The 19483-nt window shown below is 32.6% G+C and overlaps 2 protein-coding genes across 2 annotated transcripts; both read left to right on the forward strand.

The window, feature by feature from the left end:
• The first annotated feature begins 8127 nt into the window (after positions 1-8127).
• LOC120074151 (uncharacterized) lies at positions 8128-8855 on the forward strand. Its single transcript, XM_039027169.2, has one exon. It carries the CDS (start codon positions 8128-8130, stop codon positions 8620-8622), a length of 495 nt encoding a protein of 164 aa, XP_038883097.1. The 3' UTR covers positions 8623-8855.
• Positions 8856-14081: 5226 nt separating this feature from the next.
• Positions 14082-15482, forward strand: LOC120074776 (E6-like protein). The gene has a single exon (XM_039028022.2). The coding sequence runs from the start codon at positions 14314-14316 to the stop codon at positions 15175-15177; it is 864 nt and encodes a 287-aa protein (XP_038883950.1). The 5' UTR covers positions 14082-14313; the 3' UTR covers positions 15178-15482.
• Positions 15483-19483: the final 4001 nt, after the last annotated feature.

A 19483-nucleotide genomic window follows, 5' to 3' on the forward strand; every position in this document is an offset into this window, starting at 1 on the left:
GGATTTCGAGGCTAGAAGCCGAGGGTTGAGGATTCGATTAATGTAGAGATCAAACGTTGAGAACTCGACGAACAAAGAAAAACATGGAAATAATACGTAAATTAGGATTGTCGAGGGTTGAAGTTTCGACATACATAAGTCGAAACTTCAACCCTCGACAAGGAAAAGGAAATCTCGCTAATTTTGTGATGAGGATCTCGCTCTAGAAGGGAATCTCGAAGGGAATCTCACTAATTTTGTATATTAGATTGTCGAAGGTTGAAGTTCTGGTATACATAAGTCGAAACTTCAACCCTTGACAAGGAAGATAAGTGGGTGAAACAGATTGTAAGAGAGAGCGAGATTGTAGGAGAGAGCGAGATGGAAAGCGAGATTGTAGGAGAGAGCGAGATTGTAGGAGAGAGCGAGATTGTAGGAGAGAGCGAGATTGTGAGTGAGAGCGAGATTGAGTCTGCCACATGGATTAAACGACCAACCACTCCGCTGACGTGGTCTGCAACATGGAAATCATTTTCACTTTATTTACTTTCCATAAGTCTGAAAAAGTGCATATATATCACCAAGCTGCCCCTGCTCCGATTCTCCTGCACGATTCCCTGCATGCATTGACATTATCCGATTCCCCTGCTCCGATTCCATGCATTCATTGACGCATTCATGCCCCTTGCCATAGCCTTAATGCCTTTTAAACCACCCTAAACCCGTGGGTCGAGTGTTCAACACTCGACCTACATCCTTTTAAACCACCATCCTCTTCATTTTTCCTCAATCACTCCTTCGATAATTTTTGAAGACCAACTGTCCTTGATTTTGCTCACTCTTCTCCCCTTGATTTACTCACTGCCCCTTCATAGCTCACTACCCCCTCATTGCCTTCGAAAATAAGCCTTTGAAATCATCTTCCTCTCCTCCCATTTCCATTTCCATTTCTCTTCTTGTATTTCGTTTAATACAAATTATTCTTACACAACTATACTGGTTCGTTACTCTATTAAATTTTTGTTTTTTAAGAATAATTATAAATTTTATTTTTGTTCTTATCTTATTATTTTTTATAGATTCTAGTTTTTTTTTAATTTTTTGTAATTGTTGTCAGATAACAAATAACAGGAAAAAATGGCGAACGTTGTCACTTTGAAGGAAAAAAGGGAACTACTGTCGAATCTGTGAGTTGAACTTATGATATTTGAAAAGTTTAGTTTATTCTTATGATATTTGATTTATTTAGTATTAACTTTGATGTTTATAGTGTTAAAATGTTTAGTTTATTGTTATGCTTAAGAAGTTCATATTTATAGTTTAATACAAAATTATTATGATAGTTAACAAGTTTAGTATAGTTTCAAAAGTTTAATATAGTTTGAAAATTTTAGTGTATTCATATGATATTTGATTTCTTTAGTATTAACTTTGATGTTTATAGTGTTAAAATGTTTAGTTTATTGTTATGCTTAAGAAGTTCATATTTATAGTTTAATACAAAATTATTGTGATAGTTAACAAGTTTAGTATAGTTTCAAAAGTTTAATATAGTTTGAAATTTTTAGTGTATTCATATGATATTTGATTTCTTTAGTATTAACTTTGATGTTTATAGTGTTAAAATGTTTAGTTTATTGTTATGTTTAAGAAGTTGATATTTATAGTTTAATAAAAAAATTATTGTGATAGTTAACAAGTTTATTATAGTTTCAAAAGTTTAATATAGTTTGAAAATTTTAGTTTATTCATATGAAAATTATTGTTGTTATGTTTATTGTGATAAGTTGATATTTTCTAGTATTAACTTTGAAAATATAGTTTAAAATAGTTTGAAAAAGTTTAATTTAATTTAATTTTTATTTTGTATTAAATTTGAAAAAATAGTTTTAAAAAGTTTACCTCATTTTAATTTGAAAAGTTTAATTTGTTGTTATTTTTAAAAATAGTTATAAAAAATTTAATTTATTGTTATGTTTAAAAAGTTGATGTTCATAAAACTTAAAAAGTTTATGTTTATAAACTAAAAAATTTAATATTTTTTAATATACTTCTTATAAAAAGTATAATACAAAAAACTGATGTTTGTCATTTTTTTTTTTTTTTTTTAGAAAATGGCAGGCAAATGCTTGAGATTTTTGTTGATTACAAATGGTAATATGATTGATGGTATTGATGGAGTTGAGTATGACCAACCACCAAGTGGGAGTTTTACCATAAATGTGAACAGTGGAATTGTATTTAAACAATTCATTCAAATGATTGGGATGTTACTTAGTGTAGATGTGGGAGCAAATTAGATAGAAATAATATATAAACATCCCAATCTAGAACCATCAGGATCAATAAGATATATGTCATTCCCTATTTTGTATGCACAAGCTATGAACTTGATGTTCTCAATGGAAATGCCAGTGCCAAATGTAGTGCATTTGTATGTAAATGTAAATATGATAGGGTGGATCCTGATACATCATTTAACCAGTTTGAAGATCCAACTCAATGTATCGATCCTGATCCGGAGTCAGTTGCATCGCTATGTGATAATGAAGATATGGCGGCTAACAACCTATACAGAGACTTCAAAACAGAAACGGATGACGAATTTGAAGAGTTGGATTTCGATGGTCGTGAACATGAGATGCTTTCAGATACATTCAGTGATTTGGATATGGATGTATTGGATAGAATTCGGGAACATGACCCAAATGTAGCTCCTATGGACGTTGACAATATGCAATTGTATAAAGGAATGATTTGTCAAGACAAGGAAATGCTACAACATGCGGTCAAATGTTTTACTATAAAGTGTCACGCACCATACGAGGTTGTTGAATCTACACCGATGATTTGGACAATTCGGTATAAGAAGTGGGAGGAAGGTTGCAATTGGAGACTTCGTGCAATAAAGAAAAAATCGCATGGCTTGTTCGAGATCACTAAGTATGATGAGTAGCATACATGTTTTTATTTAGAACTAAGTCAAAGTCACGTGCAATTGGATTAATCAATGATTGCACTGGAGTTCTGTGACGCCGTAAGAGAAAAACCATCTATCAGTGTGGCACAACTACAGTCCGACATCAAATCAAAGTTTGGATATCTGTTTCTTACCATAGGGTATTGGAGGGAAAAAGAAATGCATTGGCTAAAGTGTTTGGTGATTGGGATGAGTCTTACAAATTATTGCCTAGGTGGTCATATATGGTTAAGCAGACCAACCCCGGAACACAAGTAGAGTGGAGAGTTAAAGAAACGCTTACTGAAGGCCATGTTATCCTAAGTTCTGTATTTTGGGCATTTGGTCCTTGTATAGAAGCTTTTAATAAATGTCGGTCGATCATTCAGATAGATGGTACACACTTGTACGGCAAATATAGAGGAAAACTGTTGATTGCTACATCAGTTGACTCGAACGGCCATCTACTTTCACTTGCGTTTGCCATTGCTGATGAAGAGTCCACGGACTCATGGGGATGGTTCCTGAAACACCTGAGAGAAATTGTAACACACGAAAAGGTGTGTTTAATTTCAGATCGACATGCTGGTATAATTGCAGCAGTGAACAACCCGGCAAATGGTTGGATGGGACGAAATGTCACCATCGTTTCTACTTATGACATATCGTCAGCAACTTCAATAAAAAAGTATAAATTTAATTCAATGAAAATTATGTTTATCGTGTCGGGTGTCAGTTTCAAATTCGAAAGTTCAACAAAGCAATTGAAGATATCAAAGGAATAAATCGAAGCTGTCTGAGTTATTTTGACTACATTAGTTTAGAGCAATGGACAAATCTATCAGAGTGCATAAATGGAGTCCTCAAAAGAGCTCGAATGTTGCCTATAAATGCTCTTGCTCAGATAATATTCTTCAAATGCGTGAACTATTTCGAGAAAAGAAGAGAAGAAATAAGGGATGCATTGGAGCGTCAAGATAAATACACCCGGTAATATTATTATATATATATATATATTATTAATCATTTATTTCAAACATATTTTATAATACTAAGTGGAGTAAAAATCAAGGTATGCACACGAAAAAATAAATAAATGGGTTGCACGATCTAGTAAACATGAAGTACAATCATACAATCGGTATGAAAGTGTATTTCATGTAAAGACCGGACGTCATAGTCTTAATGCCAAAGGAGGAAATGTTCAAATATTGAGGCTAAACAGGTTCGAGCGGTACTGTTCATGTAATAAGTGGCAAGCATTCGACATTCTATGCTCGCATTTTATGGCCGTTTGCTCACATTTTAACATGAACTACGAAGATTTTATTGAGGACTATTAAAAATTGTCAACGTATGTTGGATGTTATTCTCCTCAATTTCAACCTATACCGCATGAAGATTACTGGATCACGCACCCTAATATGCCCGTCTTACATCCTGATCCATCGTTGTTGAGAAAACCTGGTAGACCGAAAAGTTCACGTTATCACAACGAGATGGATTGGACAGAACTAGCCACTCGACAACGATGTGGATTTTGTAACCAGTTAGGACATAATCGAAGGAAGTGTCCTTCGTTACTACGACAGGCTCCAGATAGTTAGGGATTGAAAAATAAATAATTTTGTTATTATATATTCATTTTAGTGTATATTCAATTTTTTTATTATAATTTATTGTATATTCAAATTTTTATTATAATTTATTGTATATTCAATTTTTTTTTTATAATAATCTATTGTATATTCAATTTTTTTTATTGTAATCAATAAAGTTTTACATTATTCTTTACCCTCACACTTTTCTCTACTATTCAATTATAGTCAATTTTAATATATATATATTTTTTCAGATCATGGCTTTAAACACAGGACCTGTTGATCTCGATGTTTTGTACGACCAGTCCATTCATCGATCATATGTTGTATGGCGAGATCGTACTACTGGAGAAATATCTTGCAGACGTCGAGAGACAGTTCTCCAGTGCACTATCCCGCTCCACCCTCGAATACTACCGCTACTGTGCACATCTAGATTCTATGGGGTTGCCAAATTAGGATTTATTCAGTTGGACTGGCATCTGATCACAACCTTGGTCGAGAGATGGAGGCCCGAGACGCATACATTCTATATGTCTGTTGGAGAGTGCACTATCACTCTACAAGATATAGAAGTGTTGTTGGGGTTACCTGTTGACAGTGAGCCGATCACCGGAGTGATATACGATGACTGGTTAGAAGTTTGTCAACTGTACCTCGGTGCGACCCCACCTGTTGACGAGATTAAAGGATCAAGGTTAAGTTTAATATGGTTAGGAACACAATTTCATGAGCTCACAGATGATGCAGACGAGGAAACCGTCATAAGATATGTGCGAGCATATATACTACAAATGATGGATGGAAGTCTGTTTTCAGATAAATTAAGTCATTTTGTTCACTTGATGTTCCTGCCACTGTTAGCTAACTTTCATGATGCGGGGCGGTATTCGTGAGGTGGAGCATGCTTGTCATGGTTGTATAGACAATTATGCAAAGCAACAAGACCTGAGGTTCGAGAGATAGTTAGGCCTCTCATACTTTTGCAACTATAGGCTTGGGAGCGATTTCCAACAATGGCTCCACAGCTACATCATGTTAATGACGCTCAGTTAGTTGGATGAGCCTAGTGTTCTCGATATGTTGTTTTAATTCAATTAATTTTTATATCACTGATATAGTTAATTTAAATTCTAAATTATCAATTTAAAAATTTAGGTGGAGAGACAAATTTTGTGTGACTAAGACAGCCACACATGTAGTTAACCAGTATAAATACATGTTTGATCTGCTTCAACCTGAACAGGTACATTACACTAAGCCTAATTGATTATTTTATTCACATTTTTATTGTATTTGTCTTTAATATTCTCTAATATAATATTTTGTGTTTCAGGTTATTACAGAGTCGTACAAAATTATTGTGCATACTTTGCCTAATTTTTGTACGAATGGTCAAAACATATGGCGGACGATGAGTCATCTCATATGTTTTCACATTGGTGAGTGGTATCTTCCTGACAGGGTGATGAGACATTTCGATTTTCAGCAGGATGTCCCATCGCCTTGTAATACTGAACCCGTACTGCATGATATTGATCTAAGGACTGGAGATTAGTCCGAAAAAGTTGCACATTTGGTAGTGCGATGGCACTATCGTGCAAGGTTTATTGCAGTGGGGGGTTTCTCTTAAATAGTTTGACATAGATGTCACTCTAGAATATATTCATTGGTATAATAATATCACAAGGCGCTACGTCACTCGTCCGGGAGCAGTTGTGGGTCATCTGGTAAATAAATGAATATTATCTAATTTTTTTTAATTTTTTTTAATTTAAATTTATTTTAAATATTATCTAATTGTTTTATAATTCACAGAGATCGAACAATAGTAGACTCCGTGAGGTTGCGAATGATCCAAACCAGGTTCTTGTTATATGTAGTGTCAACCAAAACTATATGGAGGAAATTCATTATATGTACGATATACCTATTGTTCCTCCACTAGCTCCTAGACGTAGAGGACCTGTTCGGGAAAAGGATGAGTTTGATGAGGTTGCACATAATGTGGAAGAGTTTTCCCTTATGACGCAGACGCAGAGTCAAACTAATTATGTTAGTCCGATGATGATGATGCCAACATTTGGTTCAGGACATTATGACTCAGAGGCTGGTCCTTCATACGTGCATGGACATGGTTGGGGTCATGGAGAGCATAATGAATATTTATATTATGAAGCGCCTGCAGAGGTACCAGCAACGACGTTCACCTTGTGGGATACATTGATTTTTGTAATTATTTTTATATAAATGAGATATTTAATTTACATTTTATTTTTATTTTTATGAGTTATTTTTTTTTTTAATTTACTCTTTTTAGAGTTTAAATAAAATAATAAAATATTTTTAGAAATCGTTTTTATAAAATGGAAAATTAAAAAAAAAAAGATTAGAAAGAAGAAGGTGGAATGTGTAATAATTAAAAAGGAAAAAAAAAGGAAAATTTGTACGGTATTCTCGCTCTCTATCAAAATCTCGATATTTTGCTCTCGCTCTCGCTCTCACTCAAAATCTCGAATCTCGCTCTCTCAAAATCTCGCGCTCTCTCATAATCTCGCTCTCGAATTTGATTGGGAAGTTCAGTGGGAAAAAAGAAGATTCATTAGCTCGTTATTTAGTCAGATTTGCTAAGATGACAGAATCCGTAAAAATTATTCAACAAGCTTTGGAAGGAATTCCAGGGGACCTTATGAAAATTTAGAAATACAATCTTTTGATAGAGGAAGGTCTCCGGAATGATAATTATACAATAATAGTGTTAGGAAGGGCAAGGTCGAGGGTTCAAAGTTCGACGTACAAATTAAAGGAAAGTCGAGGGTTCAAAATTCTACCTATCTAGGTCGAATTTTCAACCCTTGATTTATTTAAAATAAAAACAATATTTTTACAAATAGTTTGAAAACAACAATATTTTCCTAAATAGTTTCTAAAAGAACGATATCCTTTTAATTTTCCCCATTTTAGACATATTCTACAATTTCTCTTTAAATTTAGCCTAATCCATTTTAGTAATCCCAGGCTAACCTAGCTTCACGTTCAATTACCATATGACACAATTTGACTAGACTAGTTGACGTTGCCCATAAATTGATGCTTAGACAAGTGACATCATTTGATTTACCAATTTTCATATCTTTTAATTTAATTTGAGGACATAGGTAAACTTCTAATCAGTCTTAAATTTATCAATTATTAATTTAAATTAATCATATCACAATTTGCGATTGACAAAATTTCTCATTCAACAAATTTTTTTTTGCGAGAAGGTCGTCTTTCCAACTAAAATCAATGAAAATTGGAAATTGTAGATCTTGTTTTAATGTCTAAATTTTGATCTCAGAACTTTACATGAAAATTGAAGTCGGTAGGTTCCGGTTTGTTCCAAAATTGGTGCCCTCTTCTCTTCCGGATCCAAACCTGTGAAATCCCAAGACCAAAAGACTAAAAGCTTAAGTCATTAAGCTCAAATTCATCGGCCCAAAAACAAAAATGGTCTAGGCCCAACCCAAGTATCACGTAGGCCCAATAAGCCCAAGTCTCGAAGCCCTCTCTCAACAATATCTCCATCTCTAATCCTCTTCTGATCTGATGCTGTCTATTCTTCTTCCAATGCAAATAATGGAAGAAACACCATGGCCTCAAAAGCTTCAAGCCCTAACCCACATTCTGCTCTGCCCCACCACAGCTCCGCCTCTCGCTTCTCAATACCTCATCGCCACCAAAATCCCCTGTTACCTCAATTGGGACTACCCCCCTCTCCTCTGCCCTAAATCTTCTATTTTCCCCTTTCTCTCTCTTCATCTCCAATGGGGTTTCTCTCTCTTCCTCAAAAGACTCTCCCGATTCGGCCTTCCCAAAACCTCCTGGCGATCCAAATGCCCTTATCAACTCCCTCCACCCTTGATTCTCGCTAAAGGTGTCCACTCTGCTCAGTGGGGCGACGAACAGAGGAAAAACTACGTCAGAATGAGGCTCAGAAGAAAGCGTCTCGTCAGCGATGTTCATCCCTTAATCCCAATTATGATTCCCAATATGTTGCTGTTTTCTCTTCTCCTATGGAATCCGTTCTCTTCCTCTGATTGATACAACTCGGAAATTTTTGCTGTAAATTGATTGTTTGGGACATTTAATCGGATCTCACATTTGGGCCGTTTTTGCTCTGCTTTTTAGCAACTCATTAATGGCTGAATAATGTAGTAGAGTATAAGTAAATAGGTAGTTTGGATTTGAACTTCTGGGCTTCTCTGTTTCCATTAATGCGTTGTGGCTGGAAAGTATATGAAAGTAATTGGAGAAGACTACAACTTCTATTTGGACTTTGTTGTGAATTCGTCTCTGTTTTTGTGTAGTAATTTATTTGGAAGCACACAGAAGGGATAATAGAATATGGAAAAAGACCCACAAAACCAAAGAACGCTTTTAATTTGGGCTGCAATGGCAGCGACGAGCGATTCAAATGAACCATAAAGTTTTAAATGCAAACCAACTTGTTTGCGTGGTTATCCAAACTGACCCTTCCCGACTTCCATAATTGTCTGTGATTGCAACTACTATTTATTTTTTGGTAGTTCACAAAGCATCTCACGATTATATTGTCCTAGCATTTATTTACTTCCTTCTGCGAGAAAATCTTATCCACAACTGGAAAGTTAAATCTCAAACCTGAGATCAAGACAAGAGCTAAAGAAAATAACTTTTTATCCCATATAGAGAATCGGTTCAATTTTTTAATTGGGTTAAAACTTAAATCACCACCCAACATTCTTCAACAAAAAAGAAAAAAAAAAACATTTTTTATAAAAATCACCCATCCACAAAAAGCAGATAAATTATGATAAATTTAATATGATATACCCACTTCCTTTGCCAAAGTGAACCTCAATTGGTATACGTCTTTGCAGTCATAAATTTGTGGTTCTAAAAAAACAATGAACTTAAAATCTTTGGAAAAGTTAATTTGATTGGTTTTTTTTGTTGGCATTACTAAGCCTTATATAGATTGTTTTTCTTTTTCCTCTCTTTTCTCGTTCTTATTCTAGTTTTAACTCACTTTCTTGTTTTTTTCTAGTTCTAACTCACTTTTTAGTTCTTATTTTAGTTCTAACTCACTTTCTTATTCTTGTTCGAGTTCTAACTCACTTTTCTCCTCTTGTTCCAATTTTATCTCACTTTTTCGTTCTTATCCTCTACATTTGGTTTGTTTGGCGTTTAAAAGATCGGCCTCTGTGTGTTTCCACTAATCATCATGCACTATTAGAAAAAGAATAAACAACTTCATTCATTGTCATCGTTGCTGTCATCAAAGACAAAATACAGAGAAAGGAGAGTTATTGATACTAGAGATAAAACATAAAGAATGGATTATCTAACGAAAGAAGACTGGTGGCATAATGAAAGTTGTGAGAGAAAGAAAGAATATAGCATATTAAAAAAAAAAAAAACTGAAAAGTTTTATAAATCATTGTTTTGAAAAACTAAAAATGATATTTGAATTAGGTCAATCTATCAAAAAATCCCTAAAAATTTAACAATATGTAGTTGAATAAAATAAATTTAATATTTAAAAAATAAAAATAAGATATAAATATAATTAATCTAAAATTTAATTGCGGGTTAGCCGCGTAGCCTAGAGATTGACCGAAGAAGTAACCTACCAAGTACCATAGGGAGGGGTGGAATTGAACCTAAATTTAACCTTCTCATTGGATACTTTTATTTGATCTTACTTTACCTTTATTTTCTTGTTTCACTTTATTCCTTATTGCCAACAAGAAAGAGACCCATATCCAACATTACATTTGCTTAATGTCTATTAATTTCCATATAAAGTGGGTTACCAATTACCAAACAAAAGAAACACTACTCTACCGCTAATCACGCCCATTAAATTAAATCTCACTTATTCCAAGGAAAATATAAGTTGATGTCAAGAACCATTGATTCAATTGTTAAACTACCAATGTTGACAATAACATTCTTTTAAATCTTCTCTATGCTATAAAGATTTTCCTCATTTTATTCAACGTAACATATCATATAAAAAGATTGTCTTTATTTGTTCATAAATATAATCAATACATTCAATTATTTACATTATAATTTACTAACAATTAAATGTTCAATATATGAAAGACGTGTGCACCGATTTAAAGTCCAATTACATTTTTATCACATTGAATGATCAAAGTCGTTAAAGAAAAACAAATGCATAGGTAATGCTGCAAACTATTACTTAATTTTGTTTTAGACTTTTAAGTGATGAATTCAGTGCAAAGCTTATGACAGAAACATTTTTGTTTTACATAAAGCTTTCTTTTAAGGAAAATTTAATCTATCTTGTAGTTCATAAGTTGGACTTATGGTTTGTTTTATTTGATAATAGCTTCCATTATATATACCGATGGTTCAAAAGGTAAATTTATTCAGACTTGTCTGTTCTCTCTCTCTCTCTCTTTTTTCCCTCTTTCTTTTTGAAAGGGTTTTAAGTTTAGTCAAGCAATGGAGCTTTAGCTTTAATAAAATACAACCTTTAAACTTTTTTTTTCCTCTTTTTTCGACTTTCTTTTATTTTTAATTTCATTTTCTATTTTCTGTTCCTTTATTTTCCTCCTTTTGGATTTTGTTTTAGTTCTTTTAGTTTTGATATTACGAACTATTGACTCAGCAGTACAAGGCCTGGAACTGGAACCTTCTTTTATTTACTGCCCAGCTTTTTCCCTTCTGAATACTTCAATTCTGTTTTGACATTAGCTTTGAAATTATTCGAATGAACTTAATTATGAGAAAAATAATTCCTTTTTTTTTTTGGTAATATTTAATACTGGTATCCAAATGCTACGAGGCCAATTAAGAGGGAGTCAGTAAGTTTTCTTTTAATTAATTAATTAATAAAACTGATATTAGAAGAGAATTTAGAAAAATATCTAGTACTCGTTCTACTATTTTCGTAAGTTTAAGATGTCATTAAATTATTTATTAATTTAATTTTTTCGGTTCTCTATTACTCTTAAATGTTATTATCGTATCAGTTATCATAATATTATAATTTTTTTAGGATTCATTTCGGTAAATAACATTGTATAAATACAATATAATATTGATGTCTGCAATTCTAATGGACTTAAAATGTAAATCATTTGATTCAATTTCATTCCATAGTTGAATAAATGTAGCAAATTTTATGTTTGAACAAAAAATGGTTGTGAGAAATGAAAAAAAGATGGTTGAATTTTGATTGTTGTGAGAAATTAGGGGTTGAATGTGGTGAAGGTGGAAAATGTCAAAAATATTAGGTGGTGGGTGGCTATGGGGAAAAATACAACGCCAGTCGCGCATGGGAATGTGGAGGGCGCGTGGGAGTGGGACCCTCTCCTACGGTGAGTGTTTGATAAGGGTAGCCATTCCTTGTTCTCTCGTGATGGACAAAAGCTTGAATTAAAGGGCACATGATCCTTTCACTAAATGCCATTATTTTCTTTGTCCCACCCACTCCCACACCACAATCCCCACATGATTACCCTATTTTCATTGTTTTCCCTTCAATCACAAATCTACTACTAAGGTCTACTATCAATTCTTCCTAAAGAAAATCGGATTCTTTCGATTGTGTTTACTATACATTGATGCAATCGTAATTAAAAAAAAAATCATTGATACTATTTACTTTCATAAGAAAACGTAATAAAAATAATAAATTATGAAAAGATAGTAAAAGAGAGGGTGTGAGTCCCACATAATAATCAAATGTAATTACATTGATGATCCTCTCCTCTACAATAGAATTACGTTTATTGATTATAGATTTCATAACATTAGTAAACCATAATTAACGTAATTAAATGTGGCCCACTTTTTAAATTATCGTTGATGAATTGTGTTTACAAGAAAATAAACATGACCTTAATTCTTTCTCTCTATTCTACAACATTTTTATTCTTTGATGGAGAGAAAGTTAGCACAATGTTTCCTAATATAAATTTTTGTGTTAGACATAATGAATCAACGTCTGATTTGAAAAACTGTAAATGAATGGTTTAAGTGTAATTGTACACTAATGTTCGAACATTTATACTCAATTATACACCAATACGTCAAATTTTTAATTGGGATTATTAAGATTTATTTGAGTAGATTTATCTTTACAAAAATTAAATCTATCTCATTAATAAATGAAAAATTAACCATATTTAATGAGTGTTAGAATGGTCAAAAATTAAACTAGGCAGCTGCACACCTCAATTTTAGGTGCAGTTAAATAAAAGCTAGCCATTTGGTGGTTGTGGCAAAAAAATGAATGAATGCTTTAGCAACTTCTCCATTATTGTTTAGCTTCTAACATTTTTCAACACTCCAATATCAATAGCTTCACCTAAATACCAATCTCCATCTACCTTTATAAAAACCAATTCAATTTCTTTTTTTATTTTCTCATCTTCATTTTAAATATACGTTAAAAGAGAGGGACAAAAGTCCAATGTTCTTCCCCTTCCCTCCTTTAATTATTCATTTGGCCTTTGCTTTCAAAGATAGCAAAAGAAAAAAAAAATATCAGAGTTATATCCAAATATGTATAAAGTTATTGTTTAAAGGAGAATGATTAGATGCAACTTCTTCTTACTCTCTTTTTTTTTACTCACAAAAAATAATTTTTTTAAAAAAATGTATTATTAAAAAACTGTATCACATGACACAATCTCATTAGATGTTGGTTATGTTGCACAAAAAATAGATAGAATCCTACTATACCTAAGTCTTTTCTATTGTTTAATGTGCTCCGTTCTTGAAATTAGTGCTGAATATTTGCGCATATTAAATTTAATCCAAAGTTCATTTTGATTTTAGAGGTGTCTTACAAGGCATAACAAACCAATTAGATGCATCATTCATAAAGGAGAAATCAATATTTCCTTAATAATTAATCAACGAATAATCACAAATTTTCAATTCATAATGAATAATAATTACATTGAAATTTGGTTAGCTTTCAAATATGCTTTGATTTATTCGCCACGGTTAAAAAAACAAATTAAAATTTATCTCCACAAAATCTTTCTACTCACCACTATTACTGATTATTCTTTACATGGTTTAATTATTTTTTTCTCTCTCATTTTCTACTTTTTATTGTCCCCAATTATAAAAATAATAAATAAATAAATAAACATAATGGAAAAAACTACTTTAAGCAAAATATCAAGATTAACTAATATTTACTTCTTTACCACGAATAGGTATTGCTATATCAATATTAAAAAACAAAATTTTTACAGATAGAAAAAAATATCAAACTATTTATAAAAATAGTAAAAAAAAAAAAAAGAACAATGATAGAATTTTATGAACCTCTATTAATCTCTATAAAAGAAGAATAAAATTTTACTATTTTGTGTAGTTTTCTTATTTTTCTATTTTCGATAGTTTCCTATTAACAAACTATTAAAAATATTTACTTGTCTGTTTATGTCTTATATAGATTTCAATCCCCAACCTTAATAATATATACAATTTCAACATAATCACTCCTAATGACACGCAATGGGAAAGATAATGGAAATGGTAATTAAAACAACTACTTTTTCAAGTTGTTCTAAAGCATAGGGTCCACCAACATCAAAATTTCCCCCAACCCACTCGCACCTAATGAGTAGAGAAGCAAAGGCCTATAAAATAAAATGTGACCCATCCAACTCTCCTTCACTATACAACACAGTTTAAAGAGCACTCAAACACTTATCCCTTGTTCATTTCAATCCATAGCCAGCCAGCCAGCCATTCATGGCTTCCTCTCCCAAATTACTCACTTCTATACTCCTTCTCAGTCTTCTACTCATTCAAATCCATGCAAGAGAAAGCAAGTACTTCTTCAGCAAAGTACCCAACAATAATGTTGACAACTTTGATGCCAAAGAAACCCAATTGCCCAACAACAAAATTGATCCTTTGACAAATCCAGAAAAAACCACCACTACCCCACAAGACCAAGAGCCCAATTTCATCCCTCAAACTCAAGACAACAGCTACGGTCTCTACGGTCACGAATCCGGTCAGCTCCCCCCTAATTCCGACAACAAATTCTCCGGTGGCGGCCGGCCCTTTACCACCACCACCACCACCTACGACAACAACAACTACTACAGAAACGACGCCGTTCCTAACAACAAACCGGAATCAGAAGAGTACTACAACTACAACAACAACGACTACAACGAGTATTTCGAAAATAGCAAGTCGAAGCCGTACGAGAATTCGTTTTACTATAACAAGGATCTTTACGACAACGGACAACAAAGCTTCCAAAACACCCGCCTGTCGCAAGATGATTACACAACTCCTTTATACGACCAAGGAAAATACGACAATTTCTATAGCAACAACAACGGCCGCGGCAGCAGCAACAACAATGATAATGGGAATAATGTGGTGCGACAAGGGATGAGCGACACGAGATTCATGGAGAATGGAAAATACTATTATGACCTCAACAGGGAGCCACACCATTATAGCAGATCCAGGGGCTATTTCGGAAACAACAACAACAACAACCCCAACACATACGAGTACGGTAATTCCATGGGAAGGTACCAGAATCAAAATGATGAAGCGGAATTCCAGGAGGAACCCAATGAGTTCGTGCCATAAATTTCTGTCCACTTCTAAATTAAGATAAATCATATATTTAGTTGTGCATGCGAATTATATATCTTTTTTTTTTCTCCTCCTACTTACGTTTGCTTTATTATTCACTTCATATTTAATTGTGCTTTCTCTTCAGAAAATTACCAAAAACGTCCGTCCATCAAAGATTAAATTATATATTTTTACTTTTTAGTGTCTGCTTTTTACTTATATATATTGTGGTAAGTGGTAACTTGTTTATCTTTTGTTTTGGGGTCTGGAACAAAATGAATATATAAAATGGTATACAAGTGTTTTGCCTTTCATTATATCAATGGGTTATTGCAATAAAATAAATGTAAATTGTGCCAGTATTATTGCTTATTATTTATGTTTCTTGATTCTTACACTAATAATCTCTTAGATATAGTTAGATGATAGTTTATTATAAGCCTAACTTATTGATAAATGATATTGATAATTGACATGTATTCATTTCCTAGTATTATCATGTGCTCTACCTCTATTATTGAAATTAGAGTACTTGAAAGTAATTGTGACTATAAATTTTGGTAGGTCCTTGTAATTTGAAGTTTGTTCAATTTTAATCTTTTATACTTCAAAATGTCCAATTTTAGTCCATGCACTTTTATGAAATCTTAAATTTAGTTCCTACTACCTATTTATTATTGATTTTTCAAAAAAAAAAATAAATTGTTATTTATTAATGTTTTTACTTTAAAATTCAAATTTGAAAAGGAGAATTTTAAAAAATAGAAAAATAAGGGAAACTATTTACACAAAATAACAAAATTTAATATTCTTTTATAGAAACTGATAAAGGCTGATAGAAGTCTATCAGTGTCTATTAGTGATAGAAACTGATAGAAGACTATTGTTGATACTATGTGATAGACGTTGATAAAAGTCTATCAGTGTCTATCAATGCTTTTTTTTTTTTTACTATTTCTGTAAATAGTTTTGACATTTTTTCTATTGGTGAAAATTTCCCTTTTGAAAAAATATTTACATATTATATTTTCTTGCATGAAAGTTGTCTTTGTTATTGTTATCATTATTATTATTTAGTTAGTTTCGATCAAAGTTAATTTTGAATTATTAAATTTAAGATTTATTAAAAATATATGGATTAAAATCGAACAAATCTCAAAATATAAGGACGAAAATGATATATTTTAGGATGTTTTTAATCTTCTAATTCTTAACTAATAGAAAAATGAAAAGAGTAAAAGAAAAAAAAAAGAAAGAAAAAATAGAAAGGGAAATTTTGTTTGTGACAAGAGAAAGATGTCCCTAAAAACCGATACTTTGGGAAGAGTTATGGAGTCATATGATGCAATGAATACATATATCCAAAATTACAAAGAAGAAATTTGATATGGGGGTTTGGTGGTCCATATTGGTCGTTAAAATACCTACTCAAAACTGTATACCATAAATAAGTAGAGATAAGGGCGCTCACCGCACAATGTCCGTGACTCCATTTTCGTCTCTTTCAACAAGCTGTTTGATATATACACTAAGGAATACTAACAAATAATGACAGATCATATTATTTTGTTTTCCATTTTGTGGATAAAAATTAACCCCCCAAATTCAAATAAATAGATCTCATAATTAAGCTTCTACGAAAATGGGTTTGATTACTTCATTTGGCTAATTGAAGAAGATGATAAATTCAATGGGGCCGCCGGCCAGCTACGGCGGTGGTCCATTATGGCCAGTGGGGGAAAATGGGAACAACCAGAATTGCACTTTTCTTTTTGTTTAGGGATTGTGGGGATTGAAATATTAACCTTCTTGATAGTTTGATGAGTGGATGTGGATGCAAAATATTTTCTCTTCTGATATCTTTCTTTGCTTTTTTTCTTTCCACTCATTAAACCTAGCACTATCTTTAGTGAAAGTAGTGTGTGACAAATAAGTAGCGGATTCAGAAAGTTTATTGATGGAAGCTTTATATAATTTAATAAAAATAAATATAATGAACGAGACTTAAACTTAGATCTAAAGAGGATTAAAATGTAGATTTACCATTAGATTAACTAGTGATTTTGATATTTACTAGTTATATATATATATATATATCATAAAATTAAGGGAAGCTGAGTTTTTTGGGTTTGTACTAAATCTGTCCTTATCACCAATGTCTTAAACCTGTTTTGGAAATTAATTTTGTTTCTTAGTGTTTGTGTATAAATTTGCAACTTTAACTATTTTTCTTGATTTGATTTAATTTTCTGGGGAGCGTGGTCCATTTTATTAAGACAATCATTGATAACTTTATATTTTTCCTTGACAAAATTATAAGTTTATTAAATGTTGTTTTCATTTATTTTAAAAAAATCATAATTTTCAAATATTGTATATTATTATATCAAGTTTTGCTTAAACGATCTATACATGATTGTATGTGGGACAACTAGCTTAATTAAAGAACGCTAAAAATACTCAAATTATTTTCTGTTTTCTTAGAAAAAAAATCTATATATTGGATCAAATCAAGTTTTGCACGTCTTACTTATTTTTGGAATTGATAACTATTTTTAGAAACAACTCCCCGCAACACATTTGTTAAAAAAAAAAAAAAAGAAAAAAAAAAGTATAAACCCATTTTTTAAGGATTATCTTTACATAAAAAAAAATAACAAATTTATTTATAAATATAGTAAAATGTCACTATCTATATAGATCGTAATAGACTGCAATAAATATTTTTCAGTGGGTGATAGACCTCGATATCACTAGGGTTGGCAACGAGGCCGGGGCAGGGCAGGGGGCATCCCCCATCCCCGGCCCCGTGGAAAAAATTGTCCCCCATCCCTGCCCCCGTCCCCGTCATTTGAAGGCGGGGACAGGGGTGGGGATTCCTCGTCGGGGAAACGGAGTCCTCGCAGGGCCCCATTCCCCGTTTTCCCGTGGGGATTCTTCGTGGTAGACTTCAACGAAGGGGAGGGATGAGCGAGAGGGGAGAGATAAGCGAGAGGGGAGAGATGAGTGAGAGGGGAGGATGAGCGAGAGGGGAGGGATGTGGAGAGCGAGAGGGAGGAATGAGTGAGAGCGAGAGGGGAGAGATGTTTTATTGCAGATTGTAAAGAGCGAGAGGGAACTGGGGAGGGGATAAAAATATATATATAAATTCGAGGTCGGGGTCGGGGTCGGGGTCGGGGCGGGATACTGTCCCCATCCCCGCCTCGTCCCCGGACGAGGCCCTGAATAAATTTCCCGGTTTGACCTCATTCCCGGTCAAACCGGGGAATCCCGCTCCGTCGGATTTTTTTGCCAACCCTAGATATCACAGATAGACAGTGATATTTTGCTATACTAAAATATTTTTAGCAGTTTTATCATTTAAAATAATTATTCATTTATGCAATACTACATTTGGGTGGTGTTTAGTAATATAAAATTTAGTTAAAGTGAAAAAACAAGTCAACAACCTCTAAAATAATAACGGGCTTTTTACCCTTGAAAATTGAGATATGCACAAATTAGTTAGTAGAACATCAATTTTGGTTCTGTTTGATATTCATTTCATTTGTTTGTTTTTGGTTTTTTGAAAATTAAGCATATATTCTTTCATTTTTTTTCTTACCATGGTTTGCATCTTATTTATGGACAAGAGTTGAATTTTTAACCAAATTTTAAAAATAAAAACAAGTGTTAAAAAACTAGTACCTTTTTTTATTTTTCTGGTTTTTGAAAGTTAAGTCTATTTCCTCCTCATTTGTTACAATGATTTGCATATTTCTTAGGTATAATGGTTGAGTTCAGCCAAATGGCTAAAAAAAAAAATTGTTAAAAACTATTTTTTTTAGTTTTCAAAATTTGGTTTGGTTTTTTAACCAAGGATAAAAAGCAGTTAACAAAAGAAGAAATTTGGAAGTGGAAGTAGTGTCTATAGGCTTAATTTTTTTTTTAAAAAAAAAAAAAAATTTAAAAGACTTATTTCTGTTATTAAAATTTAACTAAGAATACAATCATTATACTTAAAAATATGTAAATCATTGTAAGAATTGAAGAGAAAATAGGTCTTTAATTTATATTTGTTCTTTGAGCCAAAGATGGCCTTAATTTCTTCTTTGAGCTAAATTAATTTATATTTGTTATATAAGCCTAAAAATGGCTAGTAAAATTAAAGATTAAAAAAAAAAGGGGAAAAGGAATAAAAGAGCTCCTCGGCAGGTGGAGGAGAGAAATTAAAATAGAAATGGGTGGCTGTGATTGGAGAGTGTTGGCGTGAATGGCGGATTTTGACTCACTCTTTTTCCTTCTTTTTTAAAGTTATACACAAAAATACGGTGCGAAA

This window comes from Benincasa hispida, chromosome 3, assembly GCF_027475165.1.
Source record: "Benincasa hispida cultivar pf3 chromosome 3, pf3_genome.v1.1, whole genome shotgun sequence".
In the NCBI taxonomy this organism is placed as follows: domain Eukaryota; kingdom Viridiplantae; phylum Streptophyta; class Magnoliopsida; order Cucurbitales; family Cucurbitaceae; genus Benincasa; species Benincasa hispida.